Below are 18,763 nucleotides of genomic sequence, written 5' to 3' on the forward strand. Positions count from 1 at the left end.
TTTTCAATGTATAAGATAAAAATAGAAAAATAAAAGCAATCTCCGGTATTTTCTTAAACCTTGTTTTGTTTTTTGGTTCTGTTTGTGTAAAGTTGTATTTTCTGCTCTTCAAAACATTGTTCAAAGCATTGTTTTTAAATAAGGAAAACATGTAGACACAAATTTCTGTGCACTTGGTGTTTGTGATTGTTGTTGCAGCTAAAAACCAGCAGGTGGCGATAAAAACATTAAGGGATTTTTCTTTTTCATTTCCGGAACAACAGCTCTTCCTTTTCCTGTCGGCCATTTGTCGTAAGCGGTGGGTATCTCCTCGGCTCTGGTTTCTAAATGTTCTAAAACTTCGCTTTCAGTTTATCACGGCAGTGTTTTATGGTTGTTAATGTAGTTAATGTTATATTGAATTGTCTGGTTGTTACTTGTTGTCGCTAGCTGCTGTTATGTTGCGTGAATAAAGGATGTTCGTGTGTGTAAAGCAGCCGCATGCGGCCGTGCTGTCCGCATGCTAACGGGGTTAGCCGCTAGCTGCTCTGTTAGTCTCTGGCTCCCGTCACCACATCCATGTCTGCATTTTGCTTCTTGGCTTTCTAAAATCACATTTCCTTCAAACCATTCGGCTATAGAGCCCAGCGGTTACGTTTTTTGTTTGTTTTCCAGGTTTGTAGTCGACCTCCTGCACAACCTTCAAAATGCAGAACGACGCTGGTGAATTTGTGGACCTGTACGTCCCACGCAAATGGTGAGTTTTTATAATTATTCAGCTGAACTGTAGCTACAGCTTAATTTACACGATGCTATGTCGGTCAGTTTTAAACTAAAGAAGCTGCATAATTATAAACATTCTCTTGTTTTTTTCCTTTCCTGTATTTATATTAAAACTTCTCAAATGTTTCTGACTCAAAACTGAAGAATTACATGATTGTCAGTATGTTTGTTATATAAATGATTAGCATTTTCACTGGTTATAAAAAGGCCAATTTTTGAATAGACAATCTGCAATGAGGCAATTAAAGTTCTTTTATATGATGAAAATATAAAGAAACTATATATTGAAGTGGCAGAAAAAAGAAAGGGTGGAATAATTGATCAACATAATTTTATTTTAAAGGGATAAAACTGTAAAGCTCTTATAAAATGCTAAAACATCTTTAAACAAGATAAAATGTTTACTTCCCTTAAATAAAACAAAAAGTGGAGGTGACCTTGAATGGGACATTTTTTGTCATTTAGGAGTATATGTATATATTTTTAATATTTTTATTTTTACTCTTTAAAATAAAATGCATAAAGTGACAAATACAATATAATGCACCTCCAGATCTATAGGAAATGTTTACAAGTAGTGATTTGCATCATCTGCTTGAATAGAAACTTTTTAAATGCATAATTCTCTTTTAAAGTAATATTTGCTTTTTTTCTAATGTTCAAGCTTTTGGCTTCTCTATAATCTAAGTGTGATGGAGCTGCAGTGAATTAAACACTGTTATGTCAAGTGTGCTACTTTCCCTTCAATTACTTGGAATACATTTTTTATTTTTATTTCTTCATTGCCAACTTCACATTTGAAAGCATTTTTTTTATTTAAAACTTCAGGAAAGTGAAGCATTTTTTGTCAGATCTCAGTTTTGGAGAAACATAGTTCAGTTTAAAATCATCTAAACTGGGCGTGGTCAGATGTGTTGTAGTTTATTTTGCATCCACGAACAGATAATTAGTTTTCAGTTATGATTAAGCCATAAATGATTCTTATAGCTATTACAGATTCAAATTTAAAATGATGTTTCTTTTAGAAGAGTTGCTGGTTCGACTCTTGTAAATTGAATTTATACCACAGATTTAATCCGTTTCCAACCCTGCAGTCCTAGTTAGTCTGCTGCGTTTGTTTTCAGGAAGACGGTAAAGAGAGGAGAGATCAGATCTGAATCACTCGCTGAACAGCAGCTCATTGTCATTTCTTCTGCTGCTTCACCTGCTGGACAGCTTCTTGCCTCTAATAGGGCAAGCTGTTTAACACTTAATAGTCACAGGGAACCTTAAATGTAAATCTGTCAGGGGTAGGAATAATTATGTTCACCTTTGGTATACCAGTTATTCTAAATTATGTAATTCTCACCAGCCAAGTCTGGATTTTTAAAACTAAGGTCGACAATTTCTGGCGTTGTGAGGAAACTTTTCCCAAAAGTGTTACCTTTGGACAAATTAAATGTACAAAAACTAAAAATTGCAACATACTCTCTAATTCAACCGCATTTTGTCTAATTCCAATAAAATATGAGCTTGTTATATATGTGTACCGCTCTGCCACTGACGGATCAACTAAATCTGTTGTTGCAGCTCTGCGAGCAACAGAATCATCGGCGCCAAGGACCACGCCTCCATCCAGATCAACATCGCTGAGGTAAAGTCAGAATATTAAAGCTTTTCGGTTCGTCTGGCCTGTTTGTGCCACGCTGGTGTTTTCTCTGCTCCGCTAAATTAAACTGAACTTTCGGTTTATAAAGGAATCTCAACTCCAGTTTCAGTCTAAGGCAAACCACTGTTTTTAGTTTTTAAAAATTACAATAATTATTTTTATTTCCCAGATTTTGAAAGCCAAAAATAATCATAAAAAATTTACATTTAATATATTTTATTTGGCTCAGAAGTCGGCATGGATTTGTGGTTACATAAAAAAGAAATCATTTCAAATATCGTCATCTGGAGTTTTTGATGATCAGACGTCACAGGTGTGTTGATTGTTGCTAAACTTTATTTTTATTGCTTTGTGTTGAGTAGATTAAAGAAAATGTATCCGCTGCTCGGCTCAGTCACTAACTCCATCAAAATAAATGTATACCTATATTTTAAAATAGTATTGACCAGATCTGTCATGATCAATTTTACTGAACGATATATTGTCCCAGATCTTATTGCGATAAATGATAATATTGCTGTTTTAAGACCCTGTAATATAATGTTTATGGCATAATATTACAAGAACACTTTCTCAAAGATCAATAAACTTTCATTTCTAATTGACAATTAACACTGGAAACTGGAAGACATTTTAAATATCCCAAATAAATAACTAAAACTACAGAAACAAATAAAATGGATTATGAAGTCTCCTAAACAAACTTTTCCTTCAAAAAGAAAAGGAAAAACACCAGGCGGAAGATTTTTATCATCCAGTTTTTGGTAGAAAGAGAGAAAAGAAAAAAACAATAAATTTATTCAAATGGAAATTATTGAGCTTGTTTTCATTTATCATGCGATTGATTTAGACAGCATTATTTAATCTTGCTTATTCTCTGTAATTGTTTTCTTGCTGGACTTTTTTGCCAGTCAAAACTTTTATTTTCACACATCTTCGTGTTTTGACAACAAGTTGCTAATACAGGGTTTCTGCAGGTTTCACCAACTCAAGCTTAAGGTTTTTAAGAGCTTAAGACCTTTATAATTTAAATTTAAGACCTTTAAGACCTACGATATTCATGACTAAATAGCGAAGTTAGCTACCAATGGTATGTTAGCAGCTAGCCAGCAAGAAAAAACTAAACTTTTTTATGACCTTTTTTTGTGTGCATATAATTAAATGTGCCAGGTAGTGAAGAAAAAGATTAAAAAGAGTGGTAAATAAACTAAAGTAAAAATCTGACTAGATTTTTTGTTTATCTCACAAGTGGTACCATTTCTTTCATAAAGCTCATAAAAAGTTTTAAATTTGAGTTATTGAAAACCTGACAAACTGACGCTCGATTCCTTTTATTGAATTTTATTTGGCAGATTTGGAAAACACTTCATTCTCCTCATGAAGTATCAACCAGAAACAGGTTGAGGTTAAGAGATCAGATGTTAAAAGTTTTAATGTCATCTGCAGAGTTTTAGAGCTGCTTTGCTCCCTCTGATGGTGACGTAGCGGTACTACAAGCTGGAAAGCCATGCAGTAAAAACATCCGAACATCCATTGAATGTTTAACGAAGCTGATGAGCATGAAGGAGGCGGCCATGATTTAGGTGTAATTTGCATAAATTAGATTTCAACATTAAACGGCTGTTGAGGAAAAAACCTCCGTTGCTGTCGAGTCCCTGTTGCTGGAAGTTGATAATCAACCAGACGTTTGTCAACATGAAACAGAACCAGATTGATAATCATCCTGTAAAGTTTCACTTCAGTGTTGAGTTTTGCTGTAAACATGTTGTTGTTGTTGGAACTCGGGTTGAGGTGACCGGGTCACGCACTTCTGCTTATTTTAACGCTAACATGCAAATCAAACCCTTCTGTTTCCACTTAATGAGACGTTTTTCCCTCTCTAAAGGGTAAATATGAGTTCCTCTGTTTGGTTTTCTCCCTTTAGGTCGACAAAGTGACCGGCCGCTTCAACGGTCAGTCCAAGACCTACGCCATCTGTGGAGCCATTCGCAGGATGGTACGTCTACAGCTGCTGGAAACACAAACAAAGAGCAGATTTCAACCTTCTGCATTCATCAAAACACAGAAACACATTTCTCTATGCACAGGAACTTAGTTAAACTAAACTGTTAAAATATTTTTAGTTTTTAGCTAATAAATAAACCTTTTTCAAACGTAGTTTATTTTAATAAGTATTCAAAAGAAGACGAAATAGCAATAATATTGTCAAAAATTTTAATAGAACAATGAATAAAATACTAAAAACTAAATAATTGCCAAGAAAAATTAATTTTACACTAATTATTGATTTTAGCAGTAGAACTCACCCAACACTTATGCATATTTTTCTTTTTATACAATATTAGAAATGCATTAAAGGTAGAAATAACTCATTTTTAAAATAAGAATATAAACATTTTATTGCTTAAACAATATCAGCATTCCTTTAGTGAACATTTCATCATTTGTAGCAAAGGAAAAATATTTCAAACATCAACATTTCTGCTTGATTTAACTTCAGTACATTGCAGAACTAATCAGTTTATTTTTTAGATAAATCAAGATTTTCTTTTTTACAGAATTTTCTGGATAGAAAATATTTACAAATAAAGGATTTTTCTCATCTTAAAAGCTAAATGTTTATAATTTTGTTTAGTTTTTTTTTCTCCCTTTTTTGAATCTTCAAACTCCAATTAATTAATCAATAGCTAAATTAGTTGACAGTTATTTCAATTTCATCATGATTAGTTTGATTAATCGCTTCAGCTCTAATGCTTTTATAAGCTGATCTTTTCAGACATTTTTGTTAATTTGATGCATTTGCTTTTTATTTTATTCTAGAAACAAATTTCCATCAACATTTTTAAAACTTTAACACCTTTTAAATTTGCTGGAGTATTAGTGAATGTTTTTTATTTAGTCGGGGTCTAGTTGGGTCAGAATTATGCATAAAGTGTGAAAAATATTAATATATTTACCGTTTAATAAAGTGTTCTGAAGTATTATGAACATCTAGTTGTAGTTTATTTTGTGATTGTTTTTTTTAGGACATTTCTCTTTAACTTGTATGTGGAGTTCCAGGTAAACGGACCCCTTGGTTTTAGCAGCAGGTGCTTTCAGACGGGACTCTTTCCACTCACAACGCGGCTCTGTTTGACTTTTTTTATTTTGTCTTACCTGTGGTACTTTCCTGTATCATTAAACAACTGCTGCGTTTTGATTGGCTGAAGAACACGCAGGTTTATTCCCCAAGCTAAAGGTTCCTCGTGTTAAAAGGAACCAAATCAGTTTCATAACTCTGTTCAAACAAAGCAGGAAAGATGAACCACTAAGTTGCAGAGTTGCAGCCATAAATGTTTTCACCCTCTTAAAATGACACCAGGAAAGGCCGACCCGCTTCCTGTTGGCGCTCCAAACCCAGGAATGTGTTGAAGGTTTCGTCGTGCTTTAGACTAAACTTAATGGCAGCTCTCAGAATGTGAAAACACACCGTGCTTCACTGAGTACCGAGTCCATAAGAATCCGGAGCCGGGTTCCCTGAGTGGTTCACATGGTCTGATCCGCCAGCAGACAGTACACCTTCACTGGTTCTGACTGGGAACGTTACAGAAGACGTCCCCAGTTCCCCCCCCCCCAGTTCAGGGCCACTGGGGGGGGAAATCTATTCGGACGTTTTTTCTCAGAATTCTGATGGATTTTTGTTTTTGTTTTTCTCCGAATCCTGATGATAATTTCTTTTCCTGATTATGCAGATGTTTTTTGCTGAGAATTTTGACGGGTTTAAGTCAGTTTTGACTTTTTTTGGGGTCCGAATCCTGATGATTTTTCTTAGAATTCTCACTATTCTAACTTTAAGCTCAGAATTCTGACTTTTTCCTAAGGATTTGAGAAAAGTCCAGAATAATTTTTTTTTCTTGGCCCCTTTTCTCTTCTGTATAAAGTGAATAAAATCAGTGGAGTGGAACCTGAACTTTCCTGTTTCTGCAGGGAGAATCTGACGACTCCATCCTGAGGCTGGCCAAGGGCGACGGCGTTGTTGCAAAGTAGGAATCTATTCTCTACTTTTCTGCTTGAGAATATAATCAGGTTCAGATTATTCAGATGCTAACTGTCCTGTTATAAACAAAGTGTTAAGCTAAAACTGTTCTAATTGGACAAAAGAACCAAATCTAGAATCTAACAAAGTTTAATTCGTCTGCAAAAACTAAAGTTTATTCATCCACATTATTAATTATTCTTTTCTGTGAAAAGATTTTAAGTATAAATAGTAATTAGCCTGTTGGATATTTCAAATATTGCGTTACTGAAACGTAACCAAAATATCAGATGGTTTTGCTGTAAGATGCATTTAATACATAAAGTTGATTTGTTTTTGGTAATTATTTTATGCTCTAACTTTAATTTTTTTATTATTATTCCGTCTTGCAGGAACTTCTGAGTGTCACATTGGATGGATCTGTGGAACGTTTGTTAAATAAAATGGAAGAAAAAAGCAACATTTTGTTTGTGTTTCATTAACCGGTGAATATTTTGAACCTGTTATATATTTTGAATATTTTGAACCAGCTTTGAATTGTTGCTTTTAACAGTTCCTGGCCTGTCAGATGAGTGGATTATCTGGGATTAGCAGATTATACGTATAAAATAAAATGTAATTTTCTTTTTACGCTTTATTCAGCAGTAAATTGCAGATAAATTAAGATATTTTTAGTCATTTATATGCAAAATATGTCTGTCATGGGTTGAATATCAGTTGCTAGTAAATGAGAAACATTGTGCATTTAAAAATGGGTTTATGTTTTTATTTAGGTTCATGATTTATCTAATCTGTGAGACGTTTTTGAGTTATTTAATGTGCAAGACCATTAATCCTGCAAGAACGATTCCTTGTTTTGAAGATTTTCACTGTGTGACATTACATTCCCAGACGATTTATTTTTTTGTTGAGGTTTTCAAATCTTAACCTGTTGGAGTTATCGGCTTTAAATATTAATAACTGGTCTATACTCGGGTTCTGCCATGTTTATAACCCAGAGACATTTTTCCCTTTCAGTCCAGCATCTAACCTGCTTGGAGCCACAAAGCATTTATTTTTTTATTCTACTAAATTAAATTTTTCTTTAAGAACCACTGAGTCATTTATATTTATAGACATTAAGATAAAGAACAATAGAAGAGATATCTGGAAAATAATGTAAAAAAAAAAAAGTATTTCCCACAAAAATATGAAATAAATCTCAAATTTTACTGCTATTGAGGAAATTCAATGAAAGTCGTTACTTTAAAAAAAAAAAAACATTTCTAAAACCTACATTTCTTTTTATATATATGTTAAGGTAATTTGATTTTAGCTATTTAAGTTAAAAGCCGTTTTAAAAAGTCAGATTCTGGAGCCTCAGATTAACTAGATTTACTTCAATAAAAGGAGAAAATCATTTCTTTGTTTTCTAGTTTAATTTCAAGCTGCAGTTAATTTTCTCCTCCACCAGGGGGCAGCATTTGATAAATCGCACGCAGAAGAAGACTTGCCCCTCATTGATGCCGCTGTGGTGATTTGCGAACAATAACTGAGTTATTTTAATCTTTATAGACGGTTAGTTACATCAGGGGTGTCCAAAGTATTTCAGAGGAACATTTTAACAAACCTACAGCAGAAATTAATTCTCATCTTAATTTTGGTGAAAATAGAACTACAAACCTAAAACTTATGTATTTAAAATATATGTAGATTCATAGAATGACAGAAATCTGGCAAATTAATTAGTTATGTGTTATTTCTAAGATCAATTCACATTAATTTATACTTTAATTAATAAAGGTTGTTCCACTGTTATTATTTATTTGTGGTAGAATTTGTTGCTAAAGCCTCACTTTGACAGAATATTTTTAATTGTGAAATTTAGGTTCTAATTCTAAAATCATTTTAGAGTTTGATTGTGCTAATTGTTAAATACTAATGATTTATATGAGTGTGGACTTTGAAAAATAAAATTACGTAAATTAGGATAATGGTTTATACCTTCTACATAATCTGAAAATATTTGAAGAGAAGTTTACTAGTTTTCTGCAAAAACATCTTACAAAGTGTTTTAACATAGTTTCTAGTGAAAATAAATTAGTAAAATATGACAAAAATAACTTAGAAGCTTCTTTTAAGTAAACAATTCCTTAATATAGATTTTTTTAAAGTACTAGTTTCATTGGTAGATATAGAAAGACATTATTTCCGTTTTAAAAGTGAAATAATCTGCCAATGGAACTATTAAATCAATATTAAGGAATTATTGACTTAAAACAAGCTCCTTTTTCTACCTGAAAAGTTACTTTTGTGCAAGTTTTGTTTTATTTCAAGTGTACTAAAATATTTGCACTATGAACTAAACAGAAAATACTTTGTAAGATGTTGGTTTTGCAGTGTTCAGATAGAAAATATTGTCATTTAGGACTAAAATTAGCGTGAAGGTCGGTTGGTTGTGGTTGGAGGCCATCTTTAATAGCTGTCATCAGCTGCTACTTTACTGCTTTGTTCCCAAACATCCGTCCTTTTGTCCTCCAGGTGAACAGAAGAGACGTCTGTCCTCACCTGTCCGTCTAATTCACCTGTAACAGGAGGCAAACTCTTTCTCTTTTTGGGTCATATCAAGATAATTAATGTTATCAAGGGCAGATTGTGAGAGAATATATTGATAAAACCGACTAACACACTGCAAGATATTAATAAATAGCTGTCTCTGCATTTAGTAAAATTAAGTAATATTGAAAACAAATGTTTTGCAATCAAAATCACAGATTTGCGTTGCTAATATATAATTACATTTTTGTCTATACGGGGAAAAACTTGACGTCAAAATCAAGCTGATGCAGCAGTGTAGTAAAAAATAAGAACTGATACTGCACCTTTATGTCTTATGTTTTTGATCATTTTAAAACTTGTTCACGTGAAAAAAATGCAGGGATCTTTTGATTCTGCGTGAATTTTCATCACTTCAGAGCCGTGAAAAACTGGAGGGAATAATTGATGTGATTTGATGTCTGGAGTCTAGAAGGCCACATGAGTTTGACCCTTAAAACCTCAGATTCCTACAATAAATCAGAGGAAATAGAGCAAAATGTCTTGAAAATGGTCAACCTGCTAATATTTTTGAATTAATATTTGGTAGTATTGTTTTCATTCCATCTATTAAGGTGGACCGATAAAAGCCTGATTTTATTTGTGGGACATTTTCTAAATATTTCACAAGTTCCTCAGCTCATCAAACAATGATCCCAACATGCAGGGATGGAGACCCTTAAAGGACCCCGCCCCTCACCCTCACCTGGCCCCCTGCATACCTTTGATGGCCGCCTCCTTACCTGACACAGCACATAAAGAAGACTTTGTTTCAGGTTTGGCTTTAGGGAATCGTACATGGCTGCAGAGCAGCAAATCCATTGGGAAGGATAAACTCTGGTTGTTCAACTAAAATTAACCAACTTTCATGAAGTTTGATTTCTGGACATTTCTAATTCTCCCTAAGACAGGCGGGGAAAACTTTCTGTTTTTTTCAGTACTTTATACTCTTAAAGAAAGAGTAGTACATTTCAACCAAAAAAACTCAGAAATTTTGAGATTGATCTAAAAATTTTCTACAAAAAACGGAATTTCTGAGTTTCAAAAGTTGAAAATTGTCAATTTTTGAAACTCAGAAAAATTACAAAAGTTTTCAACATGTTTTTCTAGAAAATCCCTGAGATGTATCTCATTTTCTGAGATTTTTTTAAAATTTTATTTCTATCTACAATGTCCCTAACACATTATCATAAAAATCCCTCTCAAGTTTTTAAACTATTTATTAATTTTTTTAAGTTAATTAAACAGAGACAAAATCAGGCTACTTCGTTGAGTTTAGGTTGTTTCTTTGTTTTATTTTTTGTCCTGCGACTATTTTTGACTCTACAACTTTGGCACACGTGATAAAAAGTTTGTACACCCTTGTCCTAAAGCAATTACTCAGATTGTGTTGCCACAAGCATATCAGATGTTTGTGCTCAGTCTTTTAAGTGGCATAGTGCTACCCGCCTCTTCCCCCTTGTTGCCCCTTGTTGGGGCTTTTTCTGTCTCTTCCTTTCTACATATCTCTCTGTAATCCTTTATCTGTCTGTGAAAGCTGTCTGGATCATCTTAAAGTCCTCTTTCAGACGCCGGCAGACTTCAAAGTGGCGAGATGCACCAAGGCGAATAGGTTGGTGGAAACAGTGTTTGGACCTAAAGGAGGGTGGAGGCTGCGTTTAATCTAGCATTAATCCGTTTTGATGCCAATGGCAACGCTGTGTTTCTGCTAGCTTTACAGCTGGAAACATTAAAAACGAGTTTCAGTAGGAAGAACCTCTGTCCCCTGTGGACCACTGTTGCAATAAGAGTGTTAATTAAATAATTCAAAAAATGACCATATAATTATCCAATTTGACATTTTGAAAAGAAATTAACTTAATGTAAATGCGGCAATTAAAAATATGCTTTTTAATGACATATCACTTGAACAAACTTATTCATCTCTGATTTTCATTTCTTATTTAATGGAAACACCTCATTAACGAAATTGTGTTGACAAAGTTTTGCAAACATCTCAATTGATGATCTATTGTCCAACGTTTCCATTGACAGTATAATTGCACAATTTGACATTTCAAAAATAAATTATCTTAATGGAAGAACACTAATTTAAAAAAAAAATCAAATTTTTTGATAAAGTTTTTAAGGTGCGTTTGTTTTTTGTCATATTGAAATTGGTTTATTTCACAAAACTTCAATGGAAATGCTTTTTTTGCATCACACGCATCACATGAGCAATAGCTGGATGTTACTACTGGCACAAACCACGAAGAAGAAGACAACAGGAAGTAGTTGGAGGATGATGGCGCGGCTTGTTTTTTATTGAGTTGCTTATTCATGTGTGATTTTAAGGGATATCTGCATTTCCATTACAAATGTGCATTAAATGAAAAATCCAATTAAAACCACATTGGAATAAGTTTGTTCACATGATAAGTTGCTAAAAAAACAAGCAGCACCTTCATCCTCCAACATCCTCACGTCTTTTTCTTCATCTTTGTGATAAAAATGTTTCCATTCTAGTTTTGCGAAAGAAACATATTTTAATATGGCCCAAAAAAACACCTTGTCATAGCACTAAAACTTTTTATTGAAATTTTATTGCTATGTTTTCATTTTGCAAATTTATTTCTAAATTCTGCTATTAGAAGGTTGATGAAAATGCAGCTACTGACTGACGTTTATATCAAGTAAGCTTCAAATGATTACAGAGCTGACACATAGAAGTTGGAGTCAGCAGCTGCATTGATGCATCTAAATGTTCATAAAATAGTCTCACCTATCCTGCCTGCAGGTTTGAATGTACAGTTTGTCTCATCGTCTGCAGAAGAAACAAACGTCAGGCGACTGTAAGATGTTGGATAGAGCAGAAGAGCAGCAGCGACTTGACTGTCAGAGCTGGTGGTGAGACTGAGCAGAGCGCCCACCATGAACAATCCTTTGATGCCTTCGAACAAAGAGGCAGGCGTGTTCGTACCTGCTTCACACACACACACACACACACACACACACACACACACACACACACACAGAGACTTTTGTCCGCTGTGATCCCAAACATCCCCTCCCAGACTCGCAGTGCTTCAAACACATCCGCCGTGAGCCCTCTGTGTGTCACTTATCTAGGTGTGTGTGTGTGTGTGTGTGCACGCGTTTGTTTCTAATACCTTGTGGGGACCATTTTCCTGACATGTACTACGTTGTGGGGACACACTGCCCCTTGTGGGGACCGAAGCCTGGTCCCCACAAGGGGAAACGCTGTTTTTGGGTCAGGGGTCAGATTTAGGACTAAGGTGTGAATTGAGTTTTGGTTAGGGTTAGGTATGTAATGGTTAGGGTAAGGATAAAGGTAAGGGTAAGGTTTAGGCTGTAGAAATGAATGGAAGTCAATGGAAAGTCCCCGCAAAGATAGCTGCACAAACATGTGTGTGTGTTGGGGTGTGGGGGTGTGTGTGTTGGTGTGTGTGTGTGCCAAACTCCTATCTGATCCTGGGTTGGAGGTGGAAAATCTGAGGAATGCTGTGAACAGATAATCAGTATTTACTCAATAATCATCCTGGAGTTATGGCTGAGTGTGTAGAGCACACACTGATGGCAGCATTAGGAAATGTTTTGACTTGGACAATTGTCTGGTTTTCACTCATGAGAAGAAAAATTGCACAGAGCAGCCATGTTGTTTTTGGGGGGTTTTGTATGGAAGTAAATATGTGCCATCAGGATTTGAATTAAAAATGCTTCTGAAAGTTGAATGTTGTATATTTGTGATAACTTTTTCAATATATTATGTTTACAATTTATATATTTCAACACTGAAAAAGTAAGTGCAAATTTACAATATTCAAATTTCAGAGGTGTTTTCAATGCAAATCCTGATGGCACATATTTACTTCCATAGTTTTGTTGTCCTGGTTTTTAATAAATTATACTAATTTGCACAAATTTATGGACAATTGCACAATACCTAACAGTTACTGTGTTTTCATTGATCACATGATTGCGTAATTTGACATTTTGAAAATAAATTTGTTTAGTTGAAACAGGCCAATTTTGAAAAGAGTTGTTTAGCAAAATGTTTTGGTGCTAGGATGAGCTGGGGGTTTTTTGGTTATATTGAAATTGGTTTATTTTGTAAAACAGCAATGGGAAAACTTTTTCCGCATCTCAACCGCCGGATGTTACTACTAGCAGAAACCACAAAGAAAAAACAGGAAGTAGTAAGAGGACCATGATGTAGAAGCATGTCTTTTAATGACTTATTTTGTGAACAAACTTATTCACGTCCTATTTTAATTGTGTTTCTCATTTAATGGAAACAACGTGTTTTTTCAACATTAGCAGAATATTGACAAAGTTTTCGACCCACTTGTAATGGATGTTCAAAGCGCAGAGGTTAAAGCAAACTTTAGCTGCATAAAACAAATGAATTTATCATCTCAGTGTTTTCAGATCGAGTCTTAGATGTGAGCTGTCTGTCTCCCTTCCTCCTTTTCTGGAGCAGCTCTGGAGGAAACATGGACTCCACCAGTCAGAGGATTTGTTGTCATCATTAACTCTGAATTATTGTAAAACTGAAGCATTTCATCATATTCTCCACTTCTCTCCCGTCCTGTCAGCTTTTCTTCTTCTACAAGTCCCAACCTCTTAATTTAAGTGTGTGTGGGAGTGTGTCAGTAGGGGGATTTTAGCTGATGGAGCGGTTCACCGTTGCCGCGGCAACAGGTGGCCAGTCCCTGACTTCTCTTTTGATCTCCTTGGAAACCAGGAAGTAGATTAGTTATAGAGTTTAGAGGGAGAAGCGGAGAATAAAAGGGGTTTAGTGAGGTGAAACAACAACGCCTCTCCTCTCTTCTGTGGTCTCAGTCCCTTCTGTTCACAAGTTTCTCCCTAAAGTTTCTCTTTGAATACTGAGATTCTCCTTCCAGCTGATCATCTGTTTACATTATGTTCATGAAACCCTGACTGTTCAGCTTAATAAACAAAGAAAAATAACCAAACAGCACTCCTGATCGTTCATGAAGTTTGACTAACAATGATTCAGGTTTGCTCCACATCAATCGATTCATCATTAGTGTGAATCTTAAAGAATCTATTACGCAAAATTCACATTTTGCACGTTTTTGTTCTTCCATTTGGTTTTCTACTGCTTTTAAAAACAACCCAGGTTTAAAAACATAAAACAAAAAACACCCAGCTGTTCTTAGGCAATAATTTAATGTTTTAAAATAAATAATAAATTATTCAATTCCAGAGTTCTGTAGGCCGTCTACATAATCAATGAAAAGTAACTAAAAGTATCCTAAAAAGGACAAATTTACAAAAATCAAAGGGCTTATTTAATACTTTGAGGTCACAAGAGTAACAAAAAGAGAATGACCTTTTAAGCTACAAGGCCATTTTAAAGACGCCAATACATAGATTTTAAGTGGGCGTGTTTTTTATTTTTATTACTAAAACTAAAAAACAAAAGACGTAAAAGAAACGATTCACCGTCGAATCGTTGCCAGAAAACACCCCATGTAATCCTTCCTCTATGTTAATTTGGCTCGATTCAACAATTTTGGAAAACGCCTAAAACAAACAGCAACAAAAATGGAGGAGATCTGAGTTCACCTCTGACCCGGAACTTAAAGTGTGCCGTCAGTTTGACCCGCCAAAATAAAAATACGGATTGATTATTTTTTGCAGGTTACACTAGCAGCCCCAGCTGAATTTTTATTTTTATTTTATTTATTTCAGTGTGGAATAATTATTAATCATCTTATTAGCCATAGAGGCTAATTTTCCCTAGCAGTTTGAAGGAAGGGATTAAAAAACACTATTAACATGCATAACAACATACATAAGATTTATAATAGAGTTCAATGTATAGCTAATAGTAATGTAATTTTTAATAGACATTTATAATAAAAAATAAAAACAAGCCACATCTGTAAATAAAAAAACATGAAGCTAATTTAAAAATTATAATAATTTTAATTATCTAGTAACCATTGCTTAAATGAGTTTCTGAAACATGTAATATTTCTTAGTTTAATTTTATTTATGGTATTTAAATCCTGAACAGAAAATAAAAACTGACCAAAATAACATCCAAAGTAGCATTTTACAGCCTCCCCTACCAACTGTTATTAAGATTAACATTATTATTTTAGTCAGAAATTCAACATTTTTTCCCCACCTCATTTCTTCAGATTAGTTTTTTAATAAATCCTGTTTTGTGTAAATGAATAAAATAAATTTTTTGTAAATTTTTTAACTTTGCTGCATTTTATCATTTTCTGTTGTTTTGAAATCAGAATGGTTAATCTGCCGAATTGTTATTCTTAGAAAATTATTAATTTACAACTAAATGAAAATGAAGCGAGTGCTGCCATCAGTGTGACCTTTGAACCTGTAAACATTGGGTGGAATGTTGGAGTGTGTCAGTGAATGAAGCTGTGCTGCATTAACACACAGCCTCCACACTCTTTTAAACCACTGCAGGTTGTTGACCTCTGCCAACCAGCAGCTACATTAATGTAAAATTAACCCAGTGAAGGTTTGTGTAGTTAAAGCAGAACCTGACTGCAGTTCATGGGTCAGAGTTCAGGATGTGTAACAAGAAGTATATGTGTGAGATTTCTGGACTCTGTACTGTGCAGGAAGCACATAAAACTGGAAACATTTCAACCAACCTGCTAAGTTGTCTACATTCCTCACATCCTGGTGTTATGTGTGGTAGAAAACACTCTGATCTACTGATAGCAGCTTGCTAATTCAAGTTTCAATTGGCGCTCGAGAGATGTAGTCTTTCAAGGGCAGATATAATTTGAATTGAAGCTAGCGAGTTAGCATTAGCTTCCGCTAAATGCCCTATTGTTCTAGCGCCTTATCATTAGGAAAACTAATGTTTATGATTAGTTTAGGATTAACCACTGGAGTATTAATCCTCCTGCAGGGCACAGTGTATTGCTTCAGAAAATATTGCTTGAACAAGAGGTGGCCAATCTTTCTGAACATTTATCTAAACAACCATAATCATCCATGAAATCATTCGTTTGTTTTTCAACTCATCTGCAGCTGTTACTTGTTCTAATGTCCTTCTTTCACATGGAAACAGTCGTTGTTGTTTTTGTCTGAGAACTCGCAACAAAACCAAACCTTGGCTGTAGCAAAGATCAGTGATAAACTTCTGTGGATGGATTTAAACTTCTCCAAAATGAATGTAAAACTTTTGAGAATCTACTTTGTGAACAGGCATGTGTGTTACTGGGATGGAAACTCTTTCATCTTCTAAAAAGGTTCCTGTTGCTTAATTAGATGGCAGAGCTCCAGAGTCCATGAGAAACATAAACACACGCACACACACACACACACACACACACCTGCTCAGGTGTTTCCCGGAGGTTCATCAAACTTTCAGTCTGTGCTGGTGAGTCTTTGGGTGCAACACTTCTGACTCTTCAAGAAACTTTCCTTAGAAAACCATCCAATCAAATCCATGTTTGCTCTTTTTCTCATGTTAAACACAGACAGCTTCAACAGCTCTTTCCTGCCAACAGCCATCATAATCTACAATAACACTTCGAAGAATCTGTGTCAATATGAGTTGCAACAACTTTTAATTTTCCTTTGGGATCAATAAAGTATTTTTGAAGTTGAACTGAAGTACTTCTTTCCCAATCTTTTTTTGTTACCCCTCCAGGGGGTCTTTTGTGGGCTCTAGTGTCCCTTAAGTGACAGTAGGCTGACAGGAAACAGGGAAGGAGAGAGGGGAGAAGACATGCGGCAAATGTCGTCGGGTCCGGGAGTCGAACCCGCAACGAGGACTCAAGGCATCCAAATGTGGGTCGCGCTAACCACTACGCCACCACGGCACGCCACTTCTTTCCCAATCTTAAGGAAATATTGACTTAAAACAAGCTCCTATAACTTACTGAAAAGTTACTTATAAGTTAATTTTGTCTTATTTCAACAGTACTAAGATATCTGCACTAAATCTAGAACTAAAATACTTGGTAATATTTTGTGTTTTTGCAGAGTATCAAAGAGAAAACATCAAGTAACTTTTGTAAAATCTCTCCCTGTTATGTGAGAAAGCTGAATGTTTACAGCAATTGCTCATCAGTTGTGTCTACGTTGTAAGAGAGATGTCAGCCGATTCCACCTAAATGAGTCCCACCAACTCCTGGCTTTTCCTGCAGCGGCAGGACAAACGTCTCCGTGGGACAGTGAGGGACAGAGGCAGGTTATCTACAGTCTCATGCTAATCCTGTGTTTCCTAAACAACCCCCTGCTGTGACTCTCCGGTTCAGGCTGTCGGTGAGTCACAACAGAAAACAGAAACGACGAATATTTTCTAGATCCTGGTGTGAACAGCGATAGCAGAGCACCATCCATCCATTGTCTTCAGTTTATCAGAGATCACAGGAATAAAAGGTTCAGCAGGGAACGCCAGACATGCTGGGATACCTAAAGACACTCCGGTCTGCCAAGGACTCGTCTTCCGTTACGAAGGAGACGGGTTGGCGGCGCATATCTAACCAGAGTTTGGCAGTAACTAGTTACATTTACTCAATTACATTTACTTCAGTAACGTTTTTGGAAAATTGTACTTTTAGGATTTTTTTTTACTACGCTGCACTTTCTACTTTTACTTGGAAAGTGTCTCTGCTCTTGAGTAAAATTTCTGGATTTTCTACCTACTGAATGAAAAACAAACATGTTTTAACCAAAAATTCACCAGACAGTCACACACCTGCAGTTTTTATTAAAGTTTCATAAGTTTTAAACTGAAAGAAACTGATTTCGAAAAATGTTCTTTCGACTGATTTTTTTTTCTTTTGCCACTTCTGAAGTGCAACACATTTCAAGATGTTGAACATTTTAAAGGTTTCGCAGCTTGTTTTGAACGTTAACCTGGATGTTGAACCGTTTTACTCAGATAATTAACTTCCACCTGTTATCATCCGAACAAATTCCACATCTGAGTCATAAGTTAAAACCCAGGAAGAGAACTGCCTGGTTTAAAGTCAGACTCAGAAAGTTCTGGAGACAATAATTGAGAAAAATACAAAAACTAGGAAGTAAGTAACTTTTAAACAAATACAAAATCTACTAAACTGCACAGCTGTGTATCGGAACCGTTGTGGACAGAACAAATTTCTGCCCAAACAGTCAGAAATGTTGAAATTAACCTCACCTCAGAAACGTTCTAGAAAAAAGCGAGGACATTTCTGAGTTTCAAAAGTTGCAAACTTGCAAGAAATAAAATCAGAAATATTGAGATCAATTTCAGAAATTTTCTAGAAAAAAAGGCAAATTTTTGAGTTTGAAAGATCAAGAAAATTGTTGATAAAACTCAGAAATATTGAGATGAATCCCTGGATTTTTCTAGAAAAACTTGGAAATTTACAAGTTTGAATAGTTTAGAGTCTGGTAAAAAAAAAAAAAAAAAAGTCAGGAATTTTTAGATTAACCTTAGAAATTGTATAGAAAAAAAAATTATTTTTCTGAGTTTCAAAGGTCAAAAATGTTTGAGTTTCATCTCTGATTTTTCAAAATAAGACATTTTCTTTTTTTTCTAGAAAACTTCTGAGATAAAACTCAAAACTTCTGAGTTTTATAGCAAATGTTTGACTTTTCAAGCTCAGAAATTTCTGGAGTGTTTTTTCTAGAAGATTTCAGAGATTAATCCCAGAGTTGTTTTCTACCAAATTTTCAACTTTTCAAACTCAGAAATTTTCTTGTTTTTTCTAGATAATTTCTGAGGGTTTTTTTTGTTGTTTTTTGGCTGAAATTAA

At 34.8% G+C, this 18,763-nt stretch overlaps 1 protein-coding gene across 1 annotated transcript; it reads left to right on the plus strand.

The window, feature by feature from the left end:
* The first annotated feature begins 253 nt into the window (after nucleotides 1-253).
* rps21 (ribosomal protein S21) lies at nucleotides 254-6,885 on the plus strand. The gene is made up of 6 exons (XM_005801887.2): nucleotides 254-298; nucleotides 655-736; nucleotides 2,332-2,395; nucleotides 4,335-4,406; nucleotides 6,377-6,432; nucleotides 6,818-6,885. Exons 2-6 carry the CDS (start codon nucleotides 687-689, stop codon nucleotides 6,825-6,827), a joined length of 252 nt encoding a protein of 83 aa, XP_005801944.1. The 5' UTR covers nucleotides 254-298; nucleotides 655-686; the 3' UTR covers nucleotides 6,828-6,885.
* Nucleotides 6,886-18,763: the final 11,878 nt, after the last annotated feature.

This window comes from Xiphophorus maculatus, chromosome 1 (assembly GCF_002775205.1).
Source record: "Xiphophorus maculatus strain JP 163 A chromosome 1, X_maculatus-5.0-male, whole genome shotgun sequence".
In the NCBI taxonomy this organism is placed as follows: domain Eukaryota; kingdom Metazoa; phylum Chordata; class Actinopteri; order Cyprinodontiformes; family Poeciliidae; genus Xiphophorus; species Xiphophorus maculatus.